Below are 27722 nucleotides of genomic sequence, written 5' to 3' on the forward strand. Positions count from 1 at the left end.
TCTAAAACAATAAAACAGTCAAAACAGTGTGCTACTTTAGGGAATGCATTTAGCCCTCAAAGGCTTTGGTAGAACACCATGTTTTTACTTGGCTTTGCCTGTGTGACCCCATACTCAGAAAAAAGCTCCACTGAGTGCAGCGGGGTTTAGACCACAATCCTGTACACACTCACCTGGGACCAAGCACCATGCAATGGGGCTTAACTCTGAGTAGGCATATATAAATTAAACTAAGTTAAGCATCTCCTAAATTCCGCGCCCTGCCCTGCCCAGGCCACGCCCAGCCAATTAGGCTACTTTTAACATGACAATGGCTGGGGAGGGACTGCTTGGTGCAAGGCTGCCCATAAAAGATCCCCCAAGGGGCGCGGGGGCCTTCGGTCCTTCCGTGGCTCTTTCCCAAGGCCCCCGGCGGCGGCGGCGGCAGCTCCACTACCCCCCATGACCGCCCCGCTGGCGATCAATGCCTCTTACCGGGTCTACCCCGCCGGGGCGGCGGCAGGGGCCGGCATGGCTTACGACGAATACTACTGGCACTCTCTGGAGGCGATGGAGCCCGTGCACTGCTCGGAGGGGCTCCTTGCCCAGGAGACTTTAAGCGGCCCGGAGGAAAAGGCCCCCCACAGTAGCTCAGGTAGGCCAGACACGCAAGGGCTCCCGGGAGCGCGCCTTGCTGGGTCTCTTGGCTGCAGCCGGCCGTGCAGTCCCGTCGAGCGGGCGGCGGGTTTCCACGCCAGCCGCGCGCCAGGCCCTGGAGCCCGGGCCCATGCTAGCCCCGAGTAAAACCCAGGGAGGTCGGCACACCCGGGGACGCGGGTTTAGCACTGCAGCCCTGGCCTGGGCTCCTAAGCTCGCTTCCTCGGGAAGCGTCTCCCGTTCCAGGGCTTGGCTTCGGAGTCAACGCGCGCAGGATCTGCACAGTTCAGTTGCGCAGCAATTTCAGCGGGGGCTCTTTAGCGAACGCTGGAATGGCCTGTGGCCCCGTTCTCTCCCTCCCGTGATCGGCTTGCAGCCCGAGCCGGCGCCTGCGTGCTCGGAAGTAAGTCTTGTGGCGTTCGCGTGGAAGGCACGGGGAGAAACGAGAACGCGCCCTTCCACGGAAGCGGCCGGCCGGCCTTTGACGCTGCCCCGCAACTCGGGGATGAGGCAGAGGCGGTCACTCAAAAGGAAGCGAGGCTGGCTCTGCCGTCGCCGACGGGGTTTCGGGCCGGAATAGGGTGCGGGGAGAGGGGGAGGGCTGGCTGGCAGCCGTGTTCCTTGTGGTCTCTAGCCACAAATTGCTCCACCCCGAGAGCTTTGCCGGCTGAACGTCCGAGCTGGAGACGCGGCTGCCAGCTGGCGCGCCCAGCCCTGATCTCTTCTTGCGAATGCGTAAAGGCGCGTTTTGCCAGTTAACCTTTTCCCAGGCAAGCATGTTGACGCTCGAAGTCATCCCTTCTGCTCGAGTTCTTAATATAGGTGAATACTGAGGCAGATCCCTGCTGTAATTCTTGAATGTAGGAATTTGCTCTTGGTTTATTTTCATATAAATCAAAGATACTGGTGAAAGCTAAGCACCCTTAACGCAATCTTAGGCATGTCTACTGGCAGTAAGACACTATCACTTCAGTGAAGCTTATTCCTAGATAGCTGGGTTATTGACTTTATGGGAAAATGAAGCATTGCTTTAGCTTTCTTCCATTGAAACTAATGGAACTTTTAAGACATATTTAATTCTGACTAGATTGTGGCTTACCAAGTATTTTATAGAGCACACCTAAGTGAAATTGGGCACAGGGCAGCTAAAGTTAAGTGTTCTTGGGTGTGATTCAACGAGAGTTAAATGCATACTTACACCTCTAGTGTAATCAGTGGAACTTAAAAGTGCTTCATTTGGGCTGCATCTAGTCCATCGATGTTGGTAGCCTAATTTGGATTAGTGGCTGCATAAGGAGCTAAAGTTTTAACAGTATGAGATACAAGTAATTGTGGTAATGCTAGTTACTCTACTGCTTATAATCATAAGATAGGAGTAGCCCATTGGTCCTAAAGCAGTGGTGGGGATTAATCTTAAGGAAGTAAGACCATCACCCCTTAAGAATTTTTAGGCTACAACTCCCATCAGCCCCAGCCAGCATGGCCAAATGTCAGGGATGCTGGAAACTGTAGTCCAACACATCTAGAGGGGGCCAGCTTGGGGCAGGCTGGTGAGGCTATTAAAGGAGATACCTTATTGGGTGAATTTCTTGTCATGAATGCACAAGCTTTCAAATTTCATAAGAGGTCTAATTAGCTACCTTTCTCTCCTGCCTGATATAAAGTTTTATGTACTTAAGAAGTGGTGTGGAAACTGTTTCACCTATGTAGGTGTACCTTGCAAGAGATCGCTGTATCTGTGTTGTACCTGCCATCTTCCTCCTATGCATTGTTTACTTAGTAAGGCCCTGTGCTGTCTTTCATGCTCTTCACGTCCTTAATTACATTCTCTGCTTACTCCATAGATCTCTCTCCGAGGTCCTCCAGCTCTGGCGCATTCACCCTCTGCACACCAGATTCTGCCACCAGCCCGAACAGGCAGCTGCCTTCCCCACAGTCATCTTCTACTCCCCAGCGAGGCAAGGAAGAAAGCACAGGAGGCAGAAAGATCAAAACCCGCACGGCTTTCTCTCAAGAGCAGCTCCAGATCCTGCACCACAGATTCCAGAGCCAGAAGTACCTCAGTCCGCAACAGATCCGGGAACTGGCATCTGCCCTGGAGCTCACCTACAAACAAGTAAGCCCTTGGCTGGGTGGCTGCAGCTGGCAGAGTCGGAATAGAGTCTGCACACCTTTGACCAGAGGCTTTCTAAATTTTTGCCCTTGTTATAGCTGTAGCAGCTTTCCCCAGCCTGGTGCCCTGCAGATGTGTTGGACTGCAACTCCTGGCATGTCTGAAGGGCCCCAGGTTGGGGAAGGCTGAACTGCAGCATTAACTGTCCAGAGTCGGAATGCTAGTTACTCTGACTGGTTGCTCTTGCACAGCCCTTTTGTGTGTGTAGTCAGCCTTGGGACCCACCTTTAATCCCAGCCTGCCACATGGGAAGCATACTTTTTAATGCGTCTGTATTGTTTGTGTCTTCCTGCCCAGCCTTTTCCTGGCCTTCCCTTCCCTTTATCCTTTCTCTGTGGGCATATTTAGACTGCAAACTTGTCTCTCTTATGCTACTTCAGCTGTCATGTCTTCCCCCAAAGTACCCTGGGACTTGTAGTTTGGAGATGGCACTGAGACTTCCATTAGAGATCTACAAGTGGGACTTACAAAATGTTGCAGGTGTGCTCCAGTTCAGTGTTCCACTCTGCCATGCCCTTCCTCCAGGACACTCCATTCTGTTACCCTCAATAGCTAGTCAACCTTCCATGGCCATTGAACGCTCTCTGTCCTCATTGAGCTGTTTTTTGGTTCCCCCTCCATTTAGGGTTTTTCCTAACGATTTTTGGTTGAATCCAGACTTAGTCAAAGTCTGAATGGGACTTTTCAAAGTCTGAATGTCCCATTCATTTCAATGGATCTATTCTAAATATGACTAAATTCTGGATCTAACCTTTTTTGTCCCTCTGCAAACCCTTGGGTTCCCTCAGTCCTGCTGACGCCTTCCTCTTGTGCATGGATGGTGCTGTTTTGGCTATGTAAAGCAATGATACCCACACCCAAACATTAGGAAAAGAGAATGAGAGGCCCTATCCACCACACAGAACTACAACTGCCAGAGATCCCTGGGAAAAAAAGAATGGCAAACTTATTTTAAGTATATTGTATAAATTTATGCACTTTTTGCCTGCTTAGCTGGTACTTCTAAGAACTAACAAAAGTGCATTTTTGTGAAGGATACAAACATACCTTTGCATGGATTGACTAGAGACTAATTAAGAAGTGTCTTATTCCATGCTATGTTCCAGATAAAAACATGGTTTCAGAATCAACGGATGAAGTTCAAGCGAACTCAGAAGGAAACTCTGTGGATGAGAAAAGGAATGTGCCCACCTCAGGTAATAAGGCAGCCTGTGTGCGATGGAGTGAAAGTTCTCTTGTCTTCTGAGCCATTAAGAAGATACTTGAGGGTGAGGTCATTGTAGTGGGGGCCTAGGCCAAAGTGTGTGAGGACACGGTTCAGTCCCCTGTGTCTCCAGGTAGGGATGCGAAGGCCCCTGCTTGAAATGCTGGAGAGTCAGAGAAGACAGTACTGAGGTAGATGAACCAATTGCCTAACTTTGTATGGCAGCCTCCAGTGTTTTCTAACCTTTGTCCCAAAGCCCCAGGGACTGACAAATAACAGTTTATTTCTGTTGTGCATCCTCATTAAACACTATTGAAACAGGTATGCCATTTATATTTGGGGTGGGGGGAGAGATTTTAGAAAAAGGGGCAATATTTATAGCAAAGTTACTTTCTTGTACATCATAAAGGAAGTCTCTCCTGCCATAAAACACACCAGGTGTCCTTAAGCCACACTATTCTCTCAGCCTCTGGCTGCAATATGGGGGCAATAGTACTAGCCTAATTTACAAGTTGTTGTAAGAATTACTGAGGTAACAAATGTGACTTAGAACACAAAGGACACAAGATGTCCTTCGAATTACTATCATTATCTGTGTGTTGAAACTTCGCTACCTTTTTCTGACAGAATGGTTACCTGGATATAAATCCCAGTTATCACCAAGGTTACAGCATTGGTGATACTAGGAACATCCATTCATTGGCCAGTGTGCACGAGAATTATGCCGGCAACCAAAACCACAGCAACAACCAGAACTACAGCAGCGACCACCAGATCTATGGTAGCCCTCAGACTTTCTATCCAATTGTGAGTGGTGAGGATGGGAGCTTCTTTGGGAAAACTGCTGGGGCTTGTTACAGCCAACAGGCCATCAGCTACATCAGCCAGCAAAAGATGAACTTTTATCATGGCTTCTCTGCCAGTGTGGAGTATGCCACTGTGAAGATGGAGGATGGTTATCCCTTCCCAAATGTGTCTCCCACTGCGGCAGCATTACCAGGCACCTCTGTCCTCCAGCACTATCAAACACCTTTGCAAATTCAAGGAGCTCTGACCAACTCTAACTCCTAGGCTTCTACCTCCCCCCCCATCCCATGCTCTCAATCTTCTCTCTCTCTCTCTCTCATATATACAACTTGAAAGATGCAGTATCTCCCTCCATCTTCCCACCTCCTTCAGCTCCCATTGGCATAAGCAAGAGATCTTGGCACTTCACAAAGGCTGGGCTCTTCCCTGCCCCCTCTTCTGCCCCAGGTGTGTGTGTGTGTGTGTGTGTGTGTGTGTGTGTGGTTCTGAACTTGGCTTTCATCAGATCAACCCTGGCTGGCTCCAGGAAAAGGCACTGTGTGTATGGAAGGCCATTTTCATGAAGGGGGATGTGCGAACACTGGGATTGGTTGCCTCTCCCACCCTTTGATTGCCTGTTGTACAAATCATTCCTCAAACTCCGAAACCTGAGGATTCTCCACTCAACACAATTGGAAAGAAGTTTCTGCTCACTCTTAACACTATCCCTCTTTGGGTTTTTTTCTACCTGCCAGTCCCCTTATTTTGGTTCTGCACCTATTTGATATTTCATTAAAGATCTTGCTCCTGTCCTAAGAAATTGATTTTGGAATCCAGACCTGCCAACTTTGGTGCTTCCAGATTACTTCTGGTTTGTTTCTTTTTGAACTGCATGTCAAGAGTAGAGTGACTGGGGCAAAGGAGGAGAGGATTCTGGTTGGGTATGCTTAATGGTTTGTAACGGATTTCCAGCAAGCTTAACTTTCTTACCTCTGTGGTGCAAGTTGCAGCTATTAAAACTCATCCTTTTGCATCTAGTCGGTTCCAAGGCCTCCAAAAGCATTATAAACAGAGCCAGGTATAATCCAGGAAGTGACACTGTTCTAGATTTCTTCATTAGTTTTAACATATCAAACACAAGAGTGCATGGAGATTTGGGTTTTGATTTCTGTTTATTAGAAAGCAGAATGAGAAGTCCGAAGGAAAGGGAAGAAGGAAAAATTCAAAAGGCAACTACAGCTGCTTCTCTAAAGAGTGCCCCCCTCCATCCGTGCCCTGCAGCATTCTTCGCCCTCTTCGACATTCACTGAGTTGCCTGAAGACCATGAGCAAGGCGCCTTTCTTTTAGCAGCAAGCGACCCAGCCCTGCAGTTGGACGGCATATTTCCCACTGCATGGCAAGTCCTCGCAGCAAGTGCAAGGGGCAGCCTCTGTGCATTTTTCTTTGGCTCCCTTTATAGTCAATGGCAACTGTTCACATATTTGTCTATGGATGATCTTGGAAGCACTTCATAAACCACTGACATAAAAACCGTTGGAGACAAGACTCTCTAGCTGGTGGCTCTCTTAGCTGGAGCATGACTGGTGAGCTTGAAAGCTATGGCCAACAGGGTATGTGGATCATTTCCTGTAGAAACTGGATATGAAGAAAAAGTTACTGTATCCATCCTTGCAATTTATTGTGCAGGAATATTTCAGTCTCCAGTGTGACAGATTGGCTTTACTGTAACAGTCAGAGAATGTTATTTCTTATGTGCTCTTTTCTATGAAAAGGTGGGACACTCATTTTTCTTACTACCCTCACTCAGTAAGTCCTGCACTAAATAACATAGCAATAACTGGAAGAGGGGAGGGAATGTCCCCCTCTTACCTAGTGCTGTAAAACTACCCCCACTCATTAGTGGCCTGTTACAAAGTGAAAACTGGCCAGACTAGCTTTCCAAAGGAGGTAAGAGAATGAAGCAAACAGCGAGTAGAGCCTAGAGTTATTGACTTGTTTAAATGTTTTTGTTTTTTAGTAGTACATGTTGTCATAGGAGGTGTGTGTATACATATACGGAGCACACAAACCCTTTTTGTTAATGTACAATGTTTTACTATTTTGCTGTTACTGGTTTTTTAATTGCACATGGAATTTATGCTACAATTATTCCATTAGTAAAAAGCAAAAAATAGTTACCTGTGTCTTAATGGATTCTGTTGTTGAGCATACTTTCATTTTCTCCCTACAATAATTACCCTGCAATAAGTACATAAGATCTAAGCCTGTGGCAAAATGTTGCTAGCCTACCCATGCACCATGCATCCTAGTATTAGTTAGTGGGCTGAAATGAAAAAGAAAAAAAGTTTGATAAAACTCCCAACTGGTTGCAGAAGCAAGTCGGCTCTCCACGGGCAAGAGCTATGGAGAAGCCTACATTCCAACCTGCTTGTTTAATAGTTGCAGGAATACTTTTGAGTATGATAACTATATGGAAATGTATTCAGTTGTGCAAGAATATGACATCCTTCCTCCAGGATAACGACTGAGGAGTATGGGCTGGGGAAAGCAACTGTTGTTCCTGTTTTCCGAACCAGAATGGCACAGTAGACCAAGCAGGGCTAGACAGTGTGGTGCCCTCCAGACATCTTGGGACTATAACTCACATAAGCCCAGTCAGTTTGGAAAGGAATTACGGGGACTGTAGTCCAAAACATCTGGAGGGCACCACTTTACCTACCCCTTAGCTTCAGATGCCATAAGGAGTTGTAGTCCAGTTTCAAATCCCGGCTCAGCCATGAAGCCTGGTGATTAGTTCTGAGCCAGTCTCTTGCTCTCAGCCTAAGTTATCTCCCAGAATTGCTTTGAGGATAACCTGGGATAATGCCATCTAGTTTGTCCAGAGCAACTGGGAGGAAAGGCACCTGGGGCCCAAGAAAGGCAGATGTAGTGGGTAACCTTTGCACTAAATGAGTGCACGTGTGTGCGCGCGCGCACACACACACACACACACACACACAAATTCTGTTATATTCTCCAAAGGCGTTGATGCTACATAATGGACAAGATATCAATGCTACATTTTAACACCTGTCTGAAAGATGAGTTGTGCTCTGCAATTTAAAATTACATTATGGCTTTGTTTAGGCATTGTATGTTGGGGTGGGCAGAAAGTAGATTGGGATTTGCTGGTAGGTCTTTGGATGATTTGCAGTAGATCAACAAGAATTTCTTAATAGTTGAACTATAGCAACACTTAAAGCCTTCTCCCCCTAAATTAGGATGCTGAAAAATTATGCAGGGAAGCAGAGGGAGAGAAAAGCGGAAGTGATCTTGTATGAAAGGACTTGTGAACTTGGTTTGAGTACAAATCAAATTCCTGAGCTGAGCATGTGCTCACAGGCACCCGGTTCCTTAATTCTTGGCATATGCCACATTTTCATACCTGGCTTTGACTGGGGCACCTTGGGGTAAAAAAAAGAAGAAAAAAAGATCCTGGAAGCCTGAAGTCTCTAGCCCCTGTCAATGCCTTGGCTGATAACTTCTCGGGGTTCCCTATCCCAGAACCTTGGAGTGCTGTGTGCAAAATATACTTCCAGTCTACCCCAGTTTGCTATCTGGAGTACCCACTACAGAGTATATAGCTATCTCTGCCCTAAAGCCTCTTATGGCAGAAAACAATTCAACTCGCCTTATTACAGTAGAAGCTTGGATGTAAACTCAAGACCAAGGTATGCCAAAAGTTGCATGCGCCCCTTTATTGCCAATAGATTTTTCTATTTCTGCTGCCAGTACTCCCAAGATCACACATGCTGCTGCTTCTGGGTTAAGCTTCTCCCCATGTGCCACCTTACAAGTGGGTCCCCCAAACCCTGGAGACCATTGCCATTGATTTCAATTGAACTTACTTCCAAGCAAAAGTTCCCATTTGCCCCAAAATGCCCATCTACACAGGAGGCTACTTGCTGTGCCTCTGATTTTATTGCTCCATCCATGGCTCTTCTGACTGGCCTCCACAATGGGTAATTCTTGTTTCTGCAGCAGGGATGACCTTTTGCATGTAGAAATACAGGAGCTGGGCATTTCTTGCTCTTGCAACACACCAGAAGTGTTTTCAGGTATAAAAGCAAAGTGAAGGTTTGTTTCAGTTCAAGGGCAAAAGGTTGCCTTAGGTCCAATCTAGACAGATTCATGATTGGGATCTCCTGTTTCTTAAAAAAACACCCAGTTGTGCAGGGTTTCTATTTGGACTGGAACTGCACTGCCAGGGGAGGGGGTTATTTGTCAGGTAAGCTTTACTCTGCATTATTTTCTCACTGTAAATCCCTCCGTGTCACCACCACTTTCCCTAATGGGTCAAATAACCTCTTTATATAATAGCTGCTTTTGCAATTACTGCAATCAAATTAATTCTAACTCCCAGCAGGTTCACAATTGTTAGCTGAACTGGCCAAAATTGCTGCATTCTTAAAAGCTGATTCTAATATATTAGTAATCCATCAAGTGCCCCACATTAATTGCACAAATGTAGTGGCTTGATTCAATAGGGCATTTTCCTGAAACATCCATCCAAGACTGCTAAAAGTACTCGTAAATGCCAATATGTTTAAGCAAGTTATGATGGATACTTTGTAATCTTATACGTTTGGGTTGGGGGGGTATCATAGGACCATTCTAATGTTTTCCATGGTTGACAAGTCATCCTGCACAAAACCATTTCCAAACTTTCCATTGGTTTCTGCTTGGATGCTGTCACATTTCTTATCAATATGCTTTAAAGAACTGTAAGAATGAGTTAAGGAGATTGCTGGGTTTTCTAATTTGTGGGATGTCAATTGTGTGCCATCCAAATACACAGACACATAGGACTGAATGAATGTTGTCAAGTCCTGAAGCCAGCTAAGTGTTCCAGCATTTTTTATTTAGCCTAGCCTAGAGACCATACTACTTCAGTCACTTTCGTGTGGCATAAGGTGAAAGATTATTTTGATCCAGTTTTCCACTGAAATCGCCCACTAGCTTTCCTTCACAATCAAGCTTGCCTTACGGAACAAAGTTTGTTGGAATATGTGAATCAAAATTTTAGCTATTCAACTTACTGAAATCTCTGTGCTTGCTAATGTTTCTTGACTGGCTCTTCCTCCTATGTATTTTAAGGCTGACCAACATGTAGAAATCCAGCAGGTGATGTTTTTCCTAGTATTGAGATAAAATAAAGGGAAATCATCCACCTCAGTTTCTGCCTGTCAGACTGCTGTTAAAGGCCTGTCAAGAAAATAAAAACAAAAATACAGCGCATACAGTAGAACCTTCTGCAGTGGAACTATCCTTGATTTTCAGTTTGTTATTCTGGCACCCCCAGTTCAGAGCTCCTTTCCTTTCTATTCTTCTACCTTTCTTAATGCTGTCATCCTCGCAGCCTTCCCCAGCCTGACATCCTCAAGGTGTTTTGGACTTCAATACCCATCAGCCCCAGCCCACTTGGCCAGTGGTCAGGAGTGCTGGGAGTTGTTGTCCAAAATGTCTAGAGGGCCAGGTTGAGAAAGGCAGCTTCAAAACTTAACTGAGTCACAAAAACAGCCTTATTGGCAAGATTGAGGGGGTGTCACTCCCCAAGACAACATGAATGATGCTTACAGATTTAGCAGATGCACAGTGCATTGGCCAACATAGAAAGGCTTTTTCATTCCAGGACATGACATTCATATGCCGCTACAGACGCACTTCTCCAGTGCGATCCTCTACAACCAGAAGTAAACTCTATGGAATTCAGTGGGACTTGCTCTCAGGTTGCTATGGTTGTGGATGACACCCAACTCTTTCTCCTTTGCAATGAATTCAGGTGAAACAGGAAGTGCTAAATCAGTGCCTGGCTGTCATAACAGACTGTATGAGGCCCAATACACTGAAGCTGAACCCACATATGACAGAGGAACTGTGGGGAGTTAGTCTGCCCAAGGGAGCGGTGGTCATCCTGTGCCAAACTGGTTTGGGCTCCCCTGAAGGAAGAGGTTTGCAGCTTAGGGGGTATTCCTGGCTCCATATTTGTCACGAGAGGCACAGGTTGCTTCTACGGCACACACAGGACTTTCTTCCAGCTTAGGCTGGTGCATCAGCTGCAACCTTACCTGGACAGCTGTAGCATGGCCTCGGTAATCTGGGTTCTGGCAACCTTCAGGTTAGACTACTGTAATTCTGTGTGGAACTGCCCTCGAAGATGGTTCAGAAGGCAGCAGCTAGATTACTACCTAGGACTTGATGCTGTGATTGTATTGCACTGGCTCCTAGTCTGCTTCTGGGCCCATTTCAAAGTGTTGGTCTAGATCTTTAAAGCCCTTCATGGCTTAGGACCAGGAAATGATCACCAGGACTAAAAATTATCTGTCTTCTTACATATCTTGCTACCTATTAGTTCTATTATTATTACTGTTTTTTTAAACTATTATCTGTTTTTTTCTTTTAATGAAAATATCCTGGAAATCTTTTACTGAAGGGAAATACAAAGTTTTCTTAAATAAAATCAAAAGTAAACAATTGGTTTAGATGGCTTTTCAGTGAGATTTAGCAATTAGCCAGTAGAGGAGAGGTCTGCCATGACTATATGACACCCCCAGGTTCAGGGGTTATATGCTACTGAATGCTGGGTTATGAGCAGCAATCACAGGGAAAGACAATTTCCTTCGAGGCTGATTTCCCAGAGGCACCAGGTGGGCTACTATGGAAAACAGGATGCTGGACTAGATGAACCCTTTGTTGAATCTAGCCTTCCCCCAACTTGGCTCCCTCCAGATGTGTTAGACCACAACATCCCTGGCCTGCATGCACATCTGGAGGGAGCCAGGTTGGGAGAAGGCTAGTCCAATCCAACAGGGCTCTTATGTTCTTTTGCACAACCTTAATTCAGTTCAAAACAACTTGTCAAGACTGATGTTTATGGAAATTATGCAGCATTTACCCCTGCTGGAGTATATCCAACAACTCTGTCTTGCAGCATGTTCACATGAAATAGCAATGTTGGGGCCATTTCATACCTCAGCAGCAGCTAAGCAGGGTTTAGCACCATAGATATGGTCCACAGGGAGCTGCAGCCAGTGAAGGTGTCCTCATGATTGCACCTGCATCATACACACATTTGTTGTATTCATACTTTCAGGTGGACACCAAAATGTACAATCAGGTGAAATGGCGCTTAGCAACAGAGGCAGGAGAGGGTGAAGGTTTGCTTAGCTCCATAACTCACATATGTCAGGTGGCAGCATGAGGCCCATGGGTGGGATTTGATCCACCTGGCCTGTTTTGTGCCCCCCCCCATTGCCCCCAATGTGCTGCTGGAGTTTGATGGCGTGGAGGCAAAAAATATACCTTTCCCCTTTAAAACAAGGCATGCAGTGAGTGTGTACCTTGTTTTAATGGCCAGTCTCACTCTCCTGGGTCTTCAGTAAGTGTCATTTGGCTTTAAGACTGTGCACCTTGTTTTAAAGTGGGAAATGTGGTTTTTGTTTTGCTCCCATACCACTGAAATTTGCAGCAATCCAGCAGCACAATGGCTGTGTGGAGTCCTTGGACCGTTTGATGTTGCTCACCCCTGCTGCAAACATTAAGTAAGGGGCTCATCTGAACTTGCCCTCCATGACCTTTTAGCTTCGGTGGTCTCTCCCACCACAGCCCATTCAGGAACTAGACCTTTCTGCACTGTGGCCTGTTTGAGATAGGTGCTGTTTTCTCTCCATACACTGAAGTTTTAAATCAAGACATAAATGGTAGGAAGAAATTGTATTAAGAAGCATGTGCTTCGGGCATCCAGATTTAATTCAGACGGGAATTTCTGTGCAACATTTCATATTTTATTATACAGCATTTAATTTAAAATGGGTGTTGAACCTGTTTCAGCTAAAGGGCCAAATTCACTTTTGGAGAAGCTCTGAGGGGCTGCATTCTAGTGTGGGCAGGGCTGAAGGCAAAGGGGCAGGACCAAAATGCCAGCATGTTTTACCTTCAAGCTCTTGTTTCCAGTACATCAGCCTCAGGAGGGACACTTATTTATTTATTTATTGCATTTATTGTTGTTGTTGTTCAGTCGTTCAGTCGTGTCCGACTCTTCGTGACCCCATGGACCATAGCACGCCAGGCCTTCCTGTCCTGCGCACTCTCCCGGAGCGTGCTCAAGTTCATATTCATTGCATCCATGATGCTATCTAGCCATCTCATCCTCTGCCGTCCCCTTCTCCTTTTGCCTTCAGTCTTTCCCAGCATCAGGGTCTTTTCCAGGGAGTTTTCTCTTCGCATTAGGTGGCCAAAATATTGGAGCTTCAGCTTCATTATCTGTCCTTCCAATGAGCACTCAGGGTTGATTTCCTTTAGGATGGACTGATTTGACCTCCTTGCAGTCCAGGGGACTCGTAAGAGTCTTCTCCAGCACCACAGTTCGAAAGCATCAATTCTTCGGCGCTCAGCCTTCCTTATAGTCCAGCTCTCACAGCCATACATTACTACTGGGAAAACCATAGCTTTGATTAGACGGACCTTTGTCGGCAAGGTGATGTCTCTGCTTCTTACTATGCTGTCTAGGTTGGCCATAGCTTTCCTCCCAAGGAGCAAGCGTCTTTTAATTTCATGGCTACAGTCACCGTCTGCGGTGATCTTGGAATTGCATTTATACCCCGCCTTTTTTCCTCTTGCAAGGAACCCAAGGCGGCTTACATTATCCTCCTCCTCTCCATTTTATCCTCACAACAACAACCCTGTGAGGTGGGTTGGGCTGAGAGTCTGTGACTGGCCCAAGGTCACCCAGTGAGCTTCCATGGCTGAGTGGGGACTAGAACCCGGATCTCCCAGCTCCTAGTCCAACACTCTTGCCACTACACCACACTGGCTCTCTATGTGGTGAGAGCACTTCAACCTGTTAGAGTGGCGGGGGGACTGCACAAAAGCCGGGGAACCACTGAATGTCAGTGATTGGGGGAAAGGGAGTGGGGCCATCTGGGGAACCCCAGGGAGCTGGATTGGGAGCCCAGGCAGGCCAGAGTTGCCCCCTAGGCCCAAGGTTCTGCGCCCCCGATTGTTCTTATTTATACACATTCATTCATTCATTCCTGCCTCTACTGCTAAGTGCCATTTCACCTGATTGTACATTTTGGTGTCCACCTGAAAGTATGAATACAACAAATGTGTGTATGATGCAGGTGCAATCGTGAGGACACCTTCACTGGCTGCAGCTCCCTGTGGACCATATCTATGGTGCTAAACCCTGCTTAGTTGCTGCTGAGGTATGAAATGGCCCCAACATTGCTATTTCATGTGAACATGCTGCAAGACAGAGTTGTATATATAGGGCCACGGTGGCTTAGTGGTTAAGACGCTGAACTGCAGACTGGAAGGTCGGCGGACAGCAGTTCGAGACCTGAGTGCCGCGTGACGGAGTGAGCTCCCGTCTTCAGTCCCAGCTCCTGCCAACCTAGCAGTTCGAAAGCAAGAAATTGCAAGTAGATAAATAGGTACCGCTTCGGCGGGGAAGGTAACAGCGTTCCGTGCACCTCGGTGTTCAGTCATGCTGGCCACATGACCACGGAAGCGTCTTCGGATAGCGCTGGCTCTTCAGCTTAGAAATGGAGATGAGCACCACACCCTAGAGTCGGACACAACTGGTTCGGGACACCTTTATCATACATATACATACATACATATATATATATTCAATAGAATAACATGCAAGTTTTAAGACCCAGAGAGAATTCCTGTGGGAAATAGAAAAAAATTATCTGAGGAGAGGGGAGCAGGACCGAGGAAGACAGCCTAATTCTTTTTGAGAGATAGTTCAGGTGGCAAGTCAGGGAACCTGGCCGGAAAAGATGGAGCTGCATGATGTATACCCTCCTTTTGTGACAGCACATTCCACCATCCTGTGGAAGTTGCCAGAAGAGTCTCCATGCTGGAAAGTGAGTTCTCTCACCCTCAGCGCTATTCAAAATCCATTTCCCTTCTTGGTTCCTATGGCATCCAGACCCTGAAAAGGGCAGCCTGTAGCCTGGATGCCACCATGGGCGATCCGATCATCTGGGCGGTGTGTGTGTGTATCTAGTTACACACTTGCTTGCAATGCATCCTGAGAGAGAGAAAAGGGACTCAGATGTGATGTGACACACTCAAGATGGGACCACTGCCTTCAGTGTGTAATGTACTGGTTAAAATGTTGGTTTGAGATGTGAGAAGACCTGGCTTAAATCTCTGTTTACCCATGAAACGTGGAGTGGTCATTTCCCAGCCTACCCTACCTCACAGGAGTGTAGTGCATTTTTAGATCTTTGCGCTTTTGTTTTTACTTTGTTTTTATTTTGTTTTAAACTTTGTTATAGTATGCTTTCGTATTTTATGGTTTTAACTTTTGTTTTGTGTACTACCCAGGGAGCTTTGGTTGTTCCGTGGTATAGAAATGTAATAAATAAAAATAGAACAAAATATGAGCCCTGCATGAGGAGAGGCTGAGATTCCCTTACTTGTGTATCACAGTCTGAGTTCGCTCCACCCCAGAGCTGTGATTCCGGGTCCTCTTTAGCTTCCTCCTTTGATTCTGGAACCAAGTTTTAGCCGGAAATAAAGGTGCTAGGAAAAAGTGTGTTAATAGTCCAGTGGAACACTGACCTGTCTTTATAAGTCTCTGTTGTTGTTATTATTATTATTATTATTTTATCTTTCTCTTCTTGCTAGATTTGCTGGATGCTCCAATAATCCTTTGAGCCAAGGAAGCCACTGACAGGACATACTTCCCACCTGTACAAAACAGAGCAGCAGCCCAACTGCACAGCATGTGGATTCTGGTGGATGATTCCTGGACAGCTGGACCAACTCAGCAGCACCAGCTCTTCCTCTTGAAATACTGACAAACTGGTGTAAAGAAAGGCAGCTGTATTCTGCTTCCTTTATTGTTTTGCAGTGTTTATGTTTGATTGTATTGTTTTTATCATATATCGGGAGCAGCCCCTGATCACACTTGTATGCTGAAGGTGCAGGATAAATCATTAAATAAAAGAGCAGATTTTGAAAAACAAGTGGGATTCTTAACAGTTTCGATGCTATGCTTAGTAATATCACAATGCAAAATTCAATAAGGCCCTACCCAGAGCACCCTGAAATGAAAATATGTGAGGGTGGGAGGAGAGATAATGTAACCTGCAATATCCTGCCCAATAGGGGACCAGCCCACAAAAGCTGACAGGGCTCTGATGTCTTTTAGAACTGTATAGAACGTATTCAACAGGTACAACTTCTCACCACTGCATGATGAGCTACACCTGCCATAATCAGAAAAGCTTATGGGAGCCTTCTCCTCTACAAACAGTCACCTATAGGTGACTAACAGGTTGCCGCGCTTCTCTGCCCTTGCTCCTGTGCCTTCAACAGTAGCCTCACATGCAGACATGAAGCAGGTGGTGCTTTCCCCATCACTTTATTTCCATGCCAAGAAAAGCTGTACCTGCTTAATTTCTGCATGTCAAGCTGCTGTTGATCTTTAAAACAGGTGAATGTGTGTGTACTCAATTATGATTAAAACAACTTTACAATTAAAAACACTACAGTTTAGAAACACATAAAATCTAGCTCACAGCATGTTTCTAATTAAAAGCAGACTGAAATAAAGTGTTTAAGATCCATTAAAACTCATAAAGATGGGGCCATACATGCCTCCCTTCGGAGGGGGCTCAAGAAATATGGGATACCACCCAAAGGCCCCATTTTGAGCCTCTTGCCAATCGAATCATCGTTGATGGTGGGTTTGTGGGCAGGGCCTCTGAGGCCAATCTTAGGGCTTGGGCAGATGTGCCTGGGTGCGAGCAGCCCTTCAAATCTGTTTTAAATGGCTATATCAGCAGTTTAAATTGGGCCCAGAAATGAATGGGCAGCCAATGTAATTGGAACAGTGTGGGCATTATATGACTGAACATTGACACCAACAACTATCTTAGTAGCTGAATTCTGTGCCAACTGAGTTTTCTGAACCCTCTTTAGAGGCAGCCCCATGCAGAGCAAATTGCAACAGTTGTATGTGGATGTAACAAGGGCATGGGTAACTGAGAAAGTCTTTTTCTAGATAGGGTGACAGCTGACAAACCAGGCTAAATGGGTGAAAGGTGTTGCTAGGCACCAGCACCACCTGTGCTTCCATAGATAGCACTGATTCCAGGACCTCTAAGCTGCAGCCTTTGCCTGTCAACGGAGAGTGCATCCCCCTGTGCAGGATCAGCTGCAAACCTTCATGCAGACTGGTAGATTTCCCAGCCCACAGTAGCTCTATCTTATCTGGATTAACTTTCATATTACAGGCCCTCATCCATCCAAAACTGCCTCCAGGCACCTGTTCAGGACTTCCACAGCCTCCTGGGGGTTAGTCAGTGGAAAAGAGAGGCAGAGCTGCAAGTCATACACATACTTCGATCCAAATCTCCAGATAACTTATCCCAGTGGTTTCATGTAGATATTAAAAAGTACAGAGGACAGGATGGAACCCGGAAGCACTTTAAAGACCATGAGGCAGAGCAGAAGTCTCCCAGCACAGCCTTCTTGGTCCCTCCCTCCAGAAAAGACCAGAGCTGCCATAACACCATGCCCTCAAGCCCCATCCTGGCAAGATGGTCCAGAAAGCCACCAAGGTTGATGGTATCATAAACCACTAAGTGATCCAGGAGAAACAAAAAGGTTGCACTATTCCCATCCATTCCATGGTGTAAGTCAGGGGAGGGCAATTTATGCCCCTCCAGATGTTTTGGCCCACGACTCCCCTCACCATTGGCTACGCTGGCTAGGCTGATGGGAGTGCTTGGCCAAAACATCTGGAGGGCCACAAGTTGCCCACAACTGAGAAAGAACAAAGCTCTGCAGAACATGAACAGTTTTGAGCCATGGGTAGATGAAACCCAGATGAAACCCAGATGTAGATGAAACCCAGGCCTACAACAAGAAGAAGAGAAGAGAGGTAGTAGTGGGAGACTCCTTGCTGCGTGGGATCGAGACCCAAGTATGTCGCGAAGACCCATGGACTCACCAGGTATGTTGTCTCCCGGGAGGATGTATTAGAGACGTGACTGAAAGGTTGCCTGCACTCATAAAGCCCACTGACAGGTATCCCTTTCTTCTCAACCATGTGGGAACAAATGATACTGCCAAGCGGAGCTACGAAGAAATCATGTCAGACTTTGAAGCTTTGGGAAGGAAACTCAAGAACATTAGGGCCCAGATAGTTTTCTCATCCATCCTTCCAATAGTTATAAGAGGGATAGAAAGGGAATGAAAAATACTCGGGGTGAATGACTGGCTACAAAGGTGGTGCCAACGAGAGAGATTTGGATTCTGGGACCACGGGCTATACTTCCTGGAAGATGGGCTGTTGGCAAGGGATGGGTTGCACCTCACAAAGGATGGGAAGAATGTGTTTGGCCACAGCATGAAGAACATCAGGAGGGCTTTAAACTGAATCCTATGGGGAAGGGAGATGTAAAGTTGGGGGTAACAATGTTACCCCCAACAATGCGTATTGTTACCCAACAATGGGTAACAATGCGCAGTGTAGGCGCATGCACTGCAACGGAGAGAATGGCTCCGATACTGCCCAATAATAGTCTTCAGACACATGTAGGAAGAAAGCCAGACTATGAAGCACATGGTCTTCGATGTCTATATACTAATGCCCAGAGTATGGGAAACAAACAGAATGAACTTGAACTCTTAATACAGGAGGGAAATTATGACTTGACAGGTATAACTGAGACTTGGTGGGATGACTCTCATGACTGGAATACAGCAATTGAAGGATATAACTTGTTCAAAAAGAACAGGAGGAACAGAAAGGGAGGTGGGGTTGCACTGTACGTGAAAAATACATATCTCTGCACATAAATACAGGAGGATGAGCTTGGTAGCCCCATTGAGAGCATCTGGATCAAAATAAATGGAGCAAAGAATAAAAGGAACCTGATGGTCGGAGTCTACCCAATCAAGGGGAAGATGAGGATGAAACTTTTGAAAAGCAAATAGCTAATGTTTCAAGTAAGCATGATGTAGTAGTAATGGGGGACTTCAATTTCCCTGATATTTGTTGGGAGACAAATCCTGCAACACATGGCCCCTCCAGGAAATTCCTGACTTGTGTGGTGGATAACTTCCTCCTACAGAAAGTAGAGGAAGGAACTAGAGGATCGGCTATCCTTGACTTGATCCTAACCAACAGAAATGACTTAGTGGATAAAGTAGCAGTTACAGGAACTCTGGGGGAAAGCGACCATGTTGTACTTGAGTTCTTGGTTCTAAGGGAAGCAAAAGCCGAGTATAGTCAAACGTGTACCCGGGATTTTAGGAAAGCTGATTTTAATAAACTCAGAACAATTATCAGTAAGGTCCCATGGCAAGCAACTCTAACGAGAAAAGGAGTCCAAGATGGATGGGAGCTTTTAAAAAAGGAAATTCTCAAGGCGCAATTATGAACAATTCCAACAAGAAGAAAAGGTAGAAGACAACAGAAGAAGCCAATGTGGCTTCACAAAAAGCTTAGAGATGACCTGAAAACAAAAAAGGACACACATAGAAAGTGGAAAGAAGGCCAAGTAACAAAGGAAGAGTACAAGCAGGTAGCACAGAACTGCAGGGATGGTGTCAGGAAGGCTAAAGCTGAGAACGAGCTGAGGTTAGCGAGGGATGCTAAAAACAATAAAAAGGCTTTCTTCAGCTACGTACCTAGTAAAAGGCCAAGGAAATAAATGGTTGTTCAGCTATTAAATAAGGATGGCAAAATGATAACAGATGACAAAGAAAAGGCAGAGGTGCTCAATTCCTACTTTGGCTCAGTCTTCTCCCAAAAGAGGGTCCATGACCCCCACTGGCAAAGGTGAGGTACAGGCTGAAGGGGCAGGATTGCAGCTTGAGATCGATAGGCATATGGTCAAGGAACACCTAATTACTTTGAATGAGTTCAAATCTCCAGGGCCAGATGAACTGCACCCTGGAGTAATAGAGGAACTGGCAGAAGAACTCTCAGAACCGCTGTCTATTCTCTTTGAGAAATCAAGGAGGATGGGGGAAGTGCCAGATGACTGGAGGAGGGCTAATGTTGTCCCTATCTTCAAAAAGGGTAAAAAGGAGGAACCTGGGAACTACAGACCAGTCAGTCTGACATCAATCCCGGGGAAAATTCTGGAGCAGATGATAAAGCAATCCATCTGGAAGCACCTTGAAAACAATGCAGTGATTACTCGAAGCCAACATGGCTTTGTCAAGAACAAGTCCTGCCAGACAAATCTGATCTCATTTTTTGATCAAGTAAGCTCCCTTGTGGACCGTGGGAATGCTGTAGACATCATATACCTCGACTTCAGCAAAGCTTTCGACAAAGTGCCCCATGATCTCCTGATGAGCAAACTAGCTCAAAGTGTGCTAGATGAAACAACGATCCGGTGGATCCACAGTTGGCTACAGAATCGGACTCAAAGAGTGCTTATCAATGGGATATTCTCAAACTGGGGAGAGGTAGTGAGTGGGGTACTGCAGGGCTCAGTCCTGGGCCCAGTGCTCTTCAACATTTTTATTAATGACTTGGAGGAGGAGGTGCAGGGAATGCTGATCATATTTGCAGATGACACAAAATTGGGCAGGATAGCTAATACTTGGGAAGCCAGAAACAAAACTCAAAGTGATCTTGATAGACTGGAGCGCTGGGCAGAAAATAACAGAATGACATTTAATAGGGATAAATGCCAAGTTCTGCACCTAGGAAAAAGAAACCAAAGGCACAGTTACAAGATGGGGGATACGTGGCTCAACAACACTACAAGCGAGAAGGATCTTGGAATTGTTGTCGATCACAAGCTGAATATGAGCCAACAATGTGATGTGGCTGCCAAAAAAAGGCAAATGCTATTTTGGGCTGCATTAATAGAAGCATAGCTTCCAAATCCCAGGAAGTACTAGTTCCCCTCTACTCAGCACTGGTTAGGCCTCATCTGGAGTACTGTGTCCAGTTCTGGGCACCACACTTTAAGAAGGATGCAGACAAACTGGAGAGGGTTCAGAGGAGGGCAGCAAAGATGATCAGGGGACTGGAAACAAAGCCCTATGAAGAGAGACTGAAAGAACTGGGCATGTTTAGCCTTGAGAAGAGAAGACTGAGGGGAGATATGATCGCTCTCTTCAAGTACTTGAAAGGTTGTCACAGAGAGGAAAGCCAGGATCTCTTCTCCATCATCCCAGAGTGCAGGACACGGAATAATGGGCTCAAGTTACAGGAAGCCAGATTCCGGCTGAACATCAGGAAAAACGTCCTGACTGTTAGAGCAATATGACAATGGAACCAATTCCCTAGGGAGGTGGTGGGCTCTCCCACACTGGAGGCGTTCAAGACGAGGCTGGACAGCCATCTGTCGGGGATGCTCTGACTTGGATTCCTGCACTGAGCAGGGGATTGGACTCGATGGCCTCGTAGGCCCCTTCCAACCCTAGGATTCTATGATTCTAAACAGAGAATGCAGAAGTAGGTACACCTGATACACATGAATTATTGCCTAAAAGGCAGACCAAATGAAAGTATTGCAGAATGAAGTGCCAGCAAGAATTCAGAGAAATTGTGACTACTTTCAGAAGCAGGGTGGTAAGACAATTGACTAGATAGTGTAAACTTTTCTTTTACTTTTAAACACACTGTGTTTTGGGGTGGGGGGAGGTAATGATAAGTCATCTACCAGGACAACCTAGGCTGTAGCCATTCCCAACTGAGTCTGGAAGCCAGATTGGAACAGACACAAGTATTCATTGTCATTCTACCCTCTCTAATAACTTGTGCAGGAATGGTATATTCGACAGTGGCAAAAAGGAAGAACTTAAGAAGAGTCCTGCTGGATCAGTCCAAAGGTCCATCTAGTCCAGCATCCTGTTCACACAGTAACCAACCAGCTGCCTGTGGGAAACCCACAAATAGGACATGAGTGCAATAGCACCCTCATGCTCGTGTTCCCACCAACTAGTATACAGAGGCATACTGCCTCTGATATTGGAGGTGGTATATAGCCATCAGGACTAGTAGCTATTGATATACTTATCCTCCATGAATTTGTCTAATCCACTTTTAACCTTGGTGTCCATCACATCATCTTGTGGTTGTGAATTCCATAGTTTAAGTATGTGTTGTGTGTACAAGTACTTCCTTTATCTGTCCTGAATCTTCCACCACTCAGCTACTGGGGATGACCCCCAGTTCTAACATTATGAGAGAGGGAGAAAAACATCTCCACTTTCTCCACACCTTGCATAACTGCATAATATAAAAAGTCCCAAATGTTGTACCCTTTTCTCATACGGGAGTTGCTCCAGCCCTTTGTCCATTTTGGTTGCTCTTGTCCAAGACTGTAGGGTCCAGGTGAGATTTTGATCAGTAAAGGTCTAATTTTTGTTGTTCAGTCGTTCAGTCATGTCCGACTCTTCATGACCCCATGGACCATAGCACGCCAGGCCTTCCTGTCCTGCGCTCTCTCTCGGAGCGTGCTCAAGTTCATATTCATTGCATCAGTGATGCTATCTAGCCATCTCATCCTCTGCCGTCCCCTTCTCCTTTTGCCTTCAGTCTTTCCCAGCATCAGGGTCTTTTCCAGAGAGTTTTCTCTTTGCAAAGAAGGTCTAATTACCATGTTCTTAAGGGCAGTAGGATTCCTACCATCCCCCAGAGAAGCATTTGCTACTGTGGATGACCAAGTTACAAACCCAACCAGAGTGGGCCTAAAATCTTAAAGCAGCTCATCCAACTTCCTCAGGCTGCACAAGCTGAAAAATATCCAAAACAACATGACTAAATGTCATTACCAAATGTCCACGTACAAGAATAAACAAATAGGTTCCGAAACAGATTCCCCCCACACCGCCACAGCAGTATTTAACCTTTTCATATAAAGATACTCCTTCCCCTTGGCCACCTGCCCATGTATTACCTCAAAGACCCATGCCTTTGCAACTAGATATATGTATGCAACTAGCTGAAACAATGAAAGGCCCATGATATGCAAGAGCTTGGCAAGGAAAATTTCACCTCCTTCTGCAACCCTTTTTGCTTTATCACCTCCCTGCCTGAAAGGGAGAAAACTTTGCATTTCATATCTTAGGGCTCAAAAGGGGCCATCTTGGCCCCCTGGGCTGTGTCTGCTCTTTCAGGAAACCTTGGGCTGAGGATGTGGATTGAATGAATTGCCAGTCCCGACAAGAGCTGGTTGGAGCATGGTGGGTGACCTGTGGTGATTCTTTTGACACTTTCCTGACCTGCATTAGAGGAAGGCATTTTGCATGAGAAACTGCAACACCAACGCCATAATGCCTGAAGCTAGATAGCTTCACCCATCAACTCACTAGGTGGCCTGAGACAAATCACTGGTCTGTCTCACCCCCACCCCCACCCCCACCCCATATGGGGACAGTACCATCCTACCTTACAGGCGTCTTCCAAGGATTACCAAGATTATGCATGCAAGGCACTTTGAGCACTCTGGAGCACTATATAAATGCTAAGTATTATTAAGACTCTGAGCAGTGGGCTTCTCAGAAGTTACAGGAAATCCAATTGATTGTCAGGTGTAAGGACAAATCTGCATATTACTTCCTGCTGCCCCCATTGTGTAGAAGGCAAACTTTTAATGTATTGTACACTGCCTAGAGAACTTGGGTTACTGGGCATTTGAAAGGTGCAATGAAGAAGTAAATACTGCATCAGATCCAGGGAAGACTAGCAACATTGAGGGCTGTGTTGTGTGAGGAGTCCAAAGTGTAGCTATCTTAGATATTCTCCCTATTTACCAGGAGCACTCCTTATTTTCTGGTGATGCACTCCCCCTATTTTACCATTGGGAAATGCCTCTCTTTCCTTTTTCTTCCTTTTTAAAATGTCTTCACAAATGCTTTAGTCGCCCTTCCATTCCACCCCCCCACCTCAATAGCTACCTAAAACATTGCTGAGTGGATGTGAATTGCAGCTATCCCATAAATATAGCCAGATTCATTGTGAGATTAAGAAGTTGTATTGAACATTCTTAACTTTAAAAAAAATAGAGCCCAGTGTATCTGCAAACAAGAGATAAAAATGTGCAGGAAACTGTTCCAGGCAGTTCACTAACAGAGGCTGCATCAAGAGCCAGTGCAGAGAAAACTATTGTAGAGTAAATGAACGCAGTGTACTACAGCCAAGCGAGGGAGTTACACAAAAGAGTTTTTATTTGTGATGCGTTAGATGGTAGAGTGTTGCCTGTAACAAACAGCTGGGAGAACTGCTCGCTTGGAGTTGCAACATCCTACATAACATGAAAATAACATGTTAATAAAATAACATGCTGCTGGCTGGGGCATGCTGGGAGTTGTAGGCCCTTTCTCGGTCCGAACACTCATAGGATTGTGCCCTAAGTGTCTCATTTAGGGTTTTATTCTCTTCTTCCTGCCAGCATTATCCCCAAAATATTCTTCTCTTACTGCCAGCATTAAGAGATTATCTGTAAGTCCAGATGTTTTTAAAGTCCATGTGTTTACTACAATGTTGATGCCTTCTATTATCACCTCTTATATTATTTCCCTATTTTCTCATCTGGAAGAACTAAGATATGTTTGCACAGACAGCAAGATAACAAGAATATCACAGGACAATGCCCACTCTACGGGATTTTGTTAGCTAAAAGTCAGTGGAAAAACAATCCTAAAGATTCAGAGCTCAATGGGAGAAAAATATCTGGCATGCAGGGGAGCTGAGGAATAACTCTCTCCCCAACAAAATACATCATTGTTTTACAGTGAACCTTTAGATTATTAAATAAATGCCAACATTTTATTTTTGCATGAGGAAAACATTTCCCTCTAAATATTTATTATAATGAATATATTTATTCATTAAATTTATATTAAGGGCTCAGTCCTGGGCCCAGTGCTCTTCAACATTTTTATTAATGACTTGGAGGAGGAGGTGCAGGGAATGCTGATCATATTTGCAGATGACACAAAATTGGGCAGGATAGCTAATACTTTGGAAGACAGAAACAAAATTCAAAGTGATCTTGACAGACTGGAGCGCTGGGCAGAAAACAACAGAATGACATTTAATAGGGATAAATGCCAAGTTCTGCACCTAGGAAAAAGAAACCAAATGCACAGTTACAAGATGGGGGATACATGGCTCAACAACACTACAAGCGAGAAGGATCTTGGAATTGTTGTCGATCGCAAGCTGAATATGAGCCAACAGTGATGTGGCTGCAAAAAAGGCAAATGCTATTTGGGGCTGCATTAACAGAAGCATAGCTTCCAAATCCCGGGAAGTACTAGTTCCCCTCTACTCAGCACTGGTTAGGCCTCATCTGGAGTACTGTGCCCAGTTCTGAAAAGAAGAAAGATGCAGACAAGCTGGAGAGGGTTCAGAGGAGGGCAACAAAGATGATCAGGGGACTGGAAACAAAGCCCTGTGAGGAGAGACTGAAAGAACTGGGTATGTTTAGCCTTGAGAAGAGAAGACTGAGGGGAGATACGATAGCGCTCTTCAAGTACTTGAAAGGTTATCACAGAGAGGAAGGCCAGGATCTCTTCTTGATCATCCCAGAGTGCAGGACACGGAATAATGGGCTCAAGTTACAGGAAGCCAGATTCCAGCTGAACATCAGGAAAAACGTCCTGACTGTTAGAGCAATACAACAATGGAACCAATTCCCTAGGGAGGTGGTGGGCTCTCCCACACTGGAGGCGTTCAAGACGAGGCTGGACAGCCATCTGTCAGGGATGCTCTGACTTGGATTCCTGTCCTGCATTGAGCAGGGGGTTGGACCCGATGGCCTTGTAGGCCCCTTCCAACCCTACAATTCTATGATTCTATATACTGCCCAACCAGCATATGTGCTCAGGGCAGTTTAGAATTATATTTAAAACAACCACCACCATAGATAGATAGATAAATAGATAGATAAACAACAACATAATAACAACCAAAACAATACAACAATGAAAATAAAATATTAAAGAGCTAGCAGTAAAACTGATAACAAAACCAAGAAATTTAAGAGGAAGGACTTAGCCTGCTGTCTAAATGTATGCAATGAAGATGCCAAGTGGATCTCCCTGGGAAGGGAGACCACTGTGGAGAAGGCTCTTCCCCTGATAGCCATCTGCTGCACCATGAATAGCTCCTTATGCTTCACACCTTGGATGGCTCCTTTAGAGTTCTGACTCATTCTGACTGAAACTCCAAGCAGCTTCACTACCCCACTGACATTAGAGCCACCAGCCTCGCAGAAAAGAACTTCCAAAGAGACTCCGAAGAAGAACATATGGGAGAAGGCAAGCCTTCATGTAGAACTGGTCCTAAGCCATTTAGGGCTTTAAAGGCCAGCACCAACACTTTGAATCGGATGCAAACATTTACTGTCAACCAGTGCACTTGACGCAGCACTGGAGTAATATGTTCAAAATACCCAGTTCCAGGTAAGTAGCCTTGATGCTCTATTCTGCACTAACTGAAGTTTCTGGCCCTTCTTCAGAGGTAGCCCCGTATATAACATGTTGCAATAATCTTCCATTTGGGGGCAAGGTGATTGAGTGGGTGGTTGCTGGTCAACTTCAGGCACTTCTGGAATTGACTTGCATAAAGCTGAGTTTTATTTATTTATTTATTATTAAATTTATTAATCGCCCATCTGGCTGGTCACCCAGCCACTCTGGGCGATGTACAACATACAATAAAACAGTTTAAAACAATTAAATTCTACAATAAAAACATTTTCTAAAATGCCCTAACCCACCCCAAATGCCTGCCTGAACAACCACGTTTTTAATGCATGACGGAAGCTCATTAAAGAGGGGGCATGACGGAGTTCCCTAGGGAGGAAGTTCCACAGAGTGGGGGCCACCATGGAAAAGGCCCTCTCCCTCGTCCCCACCAGTCTAGCTGACCTGGCTGATGGGACAGACAGAAGGCCATCCAAGGCTGATCTTGTTAAGTGGCCTGTCTGGTGCTGCTGGAGGCGCTCCTTAAGATAGGCTGGGCCGGAACCATATAGGGTTTTAAAGGTCAAAACCAACACCTTGAATTTGGCCCGGAAAACAACTGGTAACCAGTGCAACTCCTTCAGCACTGGAGTGATGTGATCTCGCTGGCGGCTGCCTTTAATCAGGCGAGCCGCCGCGTTCTGTACCAGCTGCAGCTTCCGAACCGTCTTCAAGGGTAACCCCACGTAGAGCGCATTACAGTAGTCTAAACGAGAGGAGACCAGGGCATGTACCACCAATGGGAGCAGATGGTTGGGAAGGTAGGGGCGCAGCCGCCGTATCAGATGGAGTTGATACAGCGCTGTCCGGCTCACAGCTGACACCTGAGCCTCCATGGACAGCTGGGAGCCCAAAATGACCCCCAGGCTGCGGACCTGGTCTTTCAAGGGTAGCCGTACCCCATTCAACACCAGGTCAACATCCCCTAGCCTCCTCTTGTCTCCCACCAAAAGTACCTCAGTCTTGTCAGGGTTCAGCTTCAGATTCTTCCTCCCCATCCAGCCACTCACCGTCTCCAGACATTTGGACAGGGATTCTACGGCCAACCTTGGTGAAAATTTGAATGAGAGGTAGAGCTGCGTGTCATCCGCATATTGATGACACTGCACCCCAAACCTCCTGATGATAGCCCCCAGTGGCTTCACATAGATGTTAAATAGCATCGGGGAGAGGATGGAACCCTGTGGCACCCCACAAGTAAGTGGCCACGGGTCCGAAACCTCCTCTCCCAGTGCTACCCTCTGGTACCTGCCGGAGAGGAAGGACCGGAACCACCGCAATATGGTGTCTCCAACGCCCAACCCCTCCAGGCGGTCCAGGAGGATACCGTGGTCAACGGTATCAAAAGCCGCTGAGAGGTCGAGGAGAACAAGGAAGGAGCATTCACCCCTATCCAGAGCCCTCCTCATATC

The 27722-nt window shown here is 45.9% G+C and overlaps 1 protein-coding gene across 1 annotated transcript; it reads left to right on the plus strand.

Moving 5' to 3' along the window:
- Positions 1-428: 428 nt before the first annotated feature.
- Positions 429-5084, plus strand: LOC146353040 (homeobox protein NANOG-like). Its single transcript, XM_084835510.1, has 4 exons — positions 429-634; positions 2481-2752; positions 3916-4005; positions 4641-5084. The coding sequence occupies exons 1-4, from the start codon at positions 442-444 to the stop codon at positions 5082-5084; spliced, it is 999 nt and encodes a 332-aa protein (XP_084691636.1). The 5' UTR covers positions 429-441.
- The last annotated feature ends 22638 nt before the right edge of the window (positions 5085-27722 follow it).

Source organism: Heloderma suspectum, chromosome 2 (assembly GCF_057233095.1).
Source record: "Heloderma suspectum isolate Gila_16-S chromosome 2, 16-S_ref, whole genome shotgun sequence".
Classification (NCBI taxonomy): Eukaryota; Metazoa; Chordata; class Lepidosauria; order Squamata; family Helodermatidae; genus Heloderma; species Heloderma suspectum.

Excerpts from the sequence above, each read along its gene's own strand:
- LOC146353040 (XM_084835510.1), top strand. The coding sequence starts at position 442 with ATGACCGCCCCGCTGGCGATCAATGCCTCTTACCGGGTCTACCCCGCC. Across the intron at positions 635-2,480 it reads GGCCCCCCACAGTAGCTCAG|ATCTCTCTCCGAGGTCCTCC; the intron begins GTAGGCCAGACA and ends CTTACTCCATAG. Across the intron at positions 2,753-3,915 it reads TGGAGCTCACCTACAAACAA|ATAAAAACATGGTTTCAGAA; the intron begins GTAAGCCCTTGG and ends GCTATGTTCCAG.